Here is a 5,000-nt window from a genome sequence, read left to right on the forward strand (position 1 = left end):
TCCGTAACGCTGCTGTGAGACTCTACACTGTTAAAGCGCTGTATAGATGAAGCTGACTTGGCTTGACTGGATCCTCTGGTCTCATTGGCTGCAGGTGGAGGGTTTCGCAGTGCATTGTGGGTTCTCTGCTGACGGAAGTGTGCTCGTCTCTGGCAGCGCTACAGGATCTGTTCACTTCTACGACTATCAGAGCTCGCGGCCCCTGCTGACGCTGGACGCTCATGAACACGCGTGTGTGTGTGCCGCGCTCCACCCCGTGTTGCCCGCCGTCACGGCCACCTGTGATTGGACAGGACAGATCAAGATATGGACCTGATCCTCCTCCTGCACAACTACCGTCAATAATAAACCGCTTTATAGTCATGTGACACGGAACATTTCCTTTCTGTCCTTGCAATGCTTTCATTGTTTCAATATGAAGCTTTTCCTTAAGAAAACATATAATATTATACAGCAAAACCTGTTGATAGAAATATATCCTCATCACAACACAATCATATTCATGTTAGAGATCATCTTATAGTTTTATATGCTTTATTTCCATTACAGCTGGAAGTCCAAGATCTTTCTAATACAGATCTGTCTCAATGCTGTGTGTGTGTGTGTGTGTGTGTGTGTGTGTGTGTGTGTGTGTGTGTGTGTGTGTGTGTGTGTGTGTGTGTGTGTGTGTGTGTGTGTGTGTGTGTGTGTGTGTGTGTGTGTGTGTGTGTGTGTGTGTGTGTGTGTGTGTGTGTGTGTGTCTGTGTGTGTGTGTGTGTGTGCGTGCGTGTCCACTGAATGTTACATAGTTTATTCACTGATGTCGGTTTACTTAATAACGCTACAGTAAGGTTAACATTAGTTAACATGAATGAACAGAGAAAAATACTTCTACAGCATTTATTAATCTTAGTTAATCTCTAATTTACTCATCAATTCACACTAAGAAACGACATTAAAACAAGTCCATCATTCAGATTTATTCAGTAAAGATACAGTAAAATATGGACGCGTGTCTAGAAGCAGTTTCTCCTGTAATGGCGTCGGTCAGATCGAGAGCTGGAACATCTGAGTGATGGACTCGGTGCTGTCACACACACACACACACACACACACACACACACACACACACACCAGTGGACTTCATCCGTGAGGATCTTCCTCTATTCCTGTCTCACACACACACACACACACACACACACACATCAGTAGTCGTCATCCGTGAGGATCTTCCTCTATTCCTGTCACACACACACACACACACACACAGGCATGCACACACACACACACAGTGAAGGGTTCCCCATCATGCATGTCGATATACTGGAGTCACTTCAGCGTCTAAATAACAATCTATTGTTTCTCACAATGAGCCGAACATTAAATCCTTTATTCCTCTCCAGTGGGACACGTCTCCTCACACACTTCACCAGATCGGGCTAACATCCACAGCTGCGATCTCGGCCCGGTACAGTCAGTTACACGTTACACATCAGTTGTTAGTAAAATGTAAAGAGTTGCACATTTTAATGCTGCTTTTTATCACTTAATTAGAAGCTGCACAATTAAACTGTTGTTTGTTACATAGTGATTATTACACAGACATGTACACCACAACTGCACTCTATGTTCAGGTAATCAAACACTACACACACTTGCTTCTTACGCCCACCTGAAGAACCTCATATAAGTGGTCAAGTGTGCATATTGAGCCTTTCCATCCAAGATCCTTTAACTAACAAAAGCCACTTCCTGAAATGACATCACCTCCAGGAAGTGACATCACTCAGCTGCACACACACACACACATCAGTGAGGCCCTGTCCCAAATGGCACACTCATATGCACTTTCGGTCTTGTGGACTTGCAATGGCTCCGTTGAGTCCGTGAGACTGTAGTGTCCCGTATCCATGCATCATAACACTGTCATATTCATGTGTTCGACGGATGGATGCACTTTTATGATGGATAGATATAACTCGATTGTTCGCCGAGAGAAGAAAGTCATATACACGAGGATGGCTTCAGGGTGAGTGAATCATGGGCTAATGTTCATGCTAATGTTTTTGGTGAACTATCCCTTTTAAAAAGTGAGATAATCAGCCAGACCCAAACTGATGGTCAGTTGAGCAGCGTTCCGTACAGCTGTGCTCTGTTCAGACTGTCTTTACGACTGAGTCCCGTGTTCCCGAACTTTCGATGCCGGGGCGTGTTCTTCCGGAGATCCCGCTTGCAGTGCGGAGCGTCCCGCCTCCGGTCGAGAGACTCGTTGGAGCTGCTGGGACTTGCGTGTGCGTAGTCTCTCCGTGACGCTCCTTCAGTCGCGCTCGGCTTGTCTTTGGAGAACCAGCTTGAGTCCTGAGCGGAGCGGAACATCGAGCCCCTCTTTAAGGCGCTCAGCGTGATCTTCGGGTGCAGCGCAGGACTGGATCCGGCCGGCGCAGGGATCCGCGGGTCCGGCGCGTGCGCTTGGAAGACGTGCTCCTCCTCCGGGAAGCTGCTGTACAGCGGACCCAGTTTGATCTTAGCGGGACCGACTGCAAAGTTCCGCTCTTGGAAACTGAAGGGTTCAGGACTGCAGAAGAAGGAGTTCACGTCTTCAACGCTCATCTGACGCCAGCTTCCCGCCGGGACGCTCCTATTCCCGCGGGAACTGTATCGGTGTGCCGGAGAACCGTTCGGTGAGCCGTGAGAAACGTGTCTCGACTTAGGAAAACCTGGATGTTGCTTTCCAAGCGAGGGGTTCTTGTGCTCGTAGTCTCCGTCATGCCAGTCCGTGAACAGATTCTGCTGGGATGAGGACGACACGTGAGCCGGATCATCCAGCGCTGGGCTAAAGCTGGAGTGCCGGATGGACGCCGGAAGAGATCCTAAAGGAAAAGCGTCTTCGTGTAAAGAGAAACTATGAGGGAAACTCTGGTCTTCCGGGTTGCAGTCGGCGTGTGCTCGGATCCGGCGCTCGTGCCGGCGCTCGTCGTCGGGGCAGTATAACGCCGTGTCGCTGCAGGACAGGTCCGACGACTTATACGCCGCGCGACGCTGAGCTTTATCCGCGTTTGACGGGAACTCTTGAGGACTCGGGCAGCGCGTGACCGGACAGCTTCCCCCGGGCTCCGGTTTCTCCAGGACTCGGCCGATGACGGCGGTGGGAACGGCATCTGAGCCGGAGTGATGGAGCGCTGCGCTCTGCTTCTCCATGTGGGAACTGACTCGCTCCTGCAGATCCGCGGGAAGCTGAAAACACACACACACACACACACACCACTGAGAGAGGCTTGAAGATGTGGGGCCGTACGTAACCATGTAATCACACTCGTATCGGTTTTCTACAGAGCCCTTAAAGGGACATGGTGATCGAAAATAGTTAAACATTTGCATTCTCTCGCAAAACATTTGCGTTCCCCTGAGAAACATTTGCGTTCTCTATTGCTTTTTCTCGTAAAACTATTGCGTTCTCTCGTAAAAACTATTGCGTCCTTTCATAAAACTATTGCGTTCGCTCATAAAACTATTGTTTTCTCACAAAATTATTGCGTTCCCCTAAGAAACATTTGCATTCTATAGCGAACTATTGCGTTCTTTCGTAAAACTATTGTGTTCTTTCATAAAACTATTGTGTTCTTTCGTAAAACTATTGCGTTCTTTCGTAAAACTATTGTGTTCTTTCATAAAACTATTGCGTTCTTTCGTAAAACTATTGTGTTCTTTCATAAAACTATTGCGTTCTTTCATAAAACTATTGCGTTCTTTCGTAAAACTATTGCGCTGTTTCATAAAACTGTTGTGTTCTTTCATAAAACTATTGCGTTCTTTCGTAAAACTATTGTGTTCTTTCATAAAACTATTGCGTTCTTTCATAAAACTATTTTGTTCTTTCGTAAAACTATTGCGTTCTTTCGTAAAACTATTGTGTTCTTTCATAAAACTATTGTGTTCTTTCATAAAACTATTGCGTTCTTTCGTAAAACTATTGCGTTCTTTCGTAAAACTATTGTGTTCTTTCATAAAACTATTGCGTTCTTTCGTAAAACTATTGTGTTCTTTCATAAAACTATTGCGTTCTTTCATAAAACTATTGCGTTCTTTCGTAAAACTACTGCGTTATTTCATAAAACTATTGCGCTGTTTCATAAAACTGTTGTGTTCTTTCATAAAACTATTGCGTTCTTTCGTAAAACTATTGTTCTTTCATAAAACTATTGCGTTCTTTCATAAAACGATTGCGTTGTTTCATAAAACTATTGCGCTGTTTCATAAAACTGTTGTGTTCTTTCATAAAACTATTGCGTTCTTTCGTAAAACTATTGTGTTCTTTCATAAAACTATTGCGTTGTTTCATAAAACTATTGCGTTGTTTCATAAAACTATTGCGTTCTTTCGTAAAACTATTGCGCTGTTTCATAAAACTATTGCGCTGTTTCATAAAACTGTTGTGTTCTTTCATAAAACTATTGTGTTCTTTCATAAAACTATTGCGTTCTTTTGTAAAACTATTGTGTTCTTTCGTAAAACTATTGCGTTGTTTCATAAAACTATTGCGCTGTTTCATAAAACTATTGTGTTCTTTCATAAAACTATTGCGTTCTTTCGTAAAACTATTGCGTTGTTTCATAAAACTATTGCGTTCTTTCATAAAACTTGCGTTGTTTCATAAAACTATTGCGCTGTTTCATAAAACTGTTGTGTTCTTTCATAAAACTATTGCGTTCTTTCGTAAAACTATTGTGTTCTTTCGTAAAACTGTTGTGTTCTTTCATAAAACTATTGCGTTCTTTCGTAAAACTATTGCGTTGTTTCATAAAACTATTGCGCTGTTTCATAAAACTGTTGTGTTCTTTCACAAAACTATTGCGTTCTTTCGTAAAACTATTGCGTTGTTTCATAAAACTATTGCGCTGTTTCATAAAACTGTTGTGTTCTTTCATAAAACTATTGCGCTGTTTCATAAAACTATTGTGTTCTTTCATAAAACTATTGCGTTCTTTCGTAAAACTATTGCGTTGTTTCATAAAACTATTGCG

General features: G+C 43.4%; 2 protein-coding genes across 4 annotated transcripts in view; one reads left to right on the plus strand and one right to left on the minus strand.

The window, feature by feature from the left end:
* Positions 1-576, plus strand: part of wdr25 (WD repeat domain 25) — an 11,608-nt gene extending 11,032 nt beyond the window's left edge. For 2 of the 3 annotated variants that reach the window (XM_079633425.1, XM_079633426.1), the window contains exon 7: positions 95-576. In XM_079633425.1, coding sequence (XP_079489551.1) covers positions 95-316 — 222 coding nt within the window. In that variant the 3' untranslated portion in view covers positions 317-576. The remainder of the gene's footprint in view (positions 1-94) is intronic. The other variant, XM_079633427.1, reaches the window with a different exon arrangement.
* A 363-nt stretch (positions 577-939) lies between these two features.
* begain (brain-enriched guanylate kinase-associated) overlaps positions 940-5,000 on the minus strand; it is a 25,073-nt gene continuing 21,012 nt past the window's right edge. The window contains exon 7 of the mRNA XM_079633429.1: positions 940-3,213. Coding sequence (XP_079489555.1) covers positions 2,101-3,213 — 1,113 coding nt within the window. The 3' untranslated portion in view covers positions 940-2,100. The remainder of the gene's footprint in view (positions 3,214-5,000) is intronic.

This window comes from Phoxinus phoxinus (genome assembly GCF_949152265.1).
Source record: "Phoxinus phoxinus genome assembly, chromosome: 13".
NCBI lineage: Eukaryota > Metazoa > Chordata > Actinopteri > Cypriniformes > Leuciscidae > Phoxinus > Phoxinus phoxinus.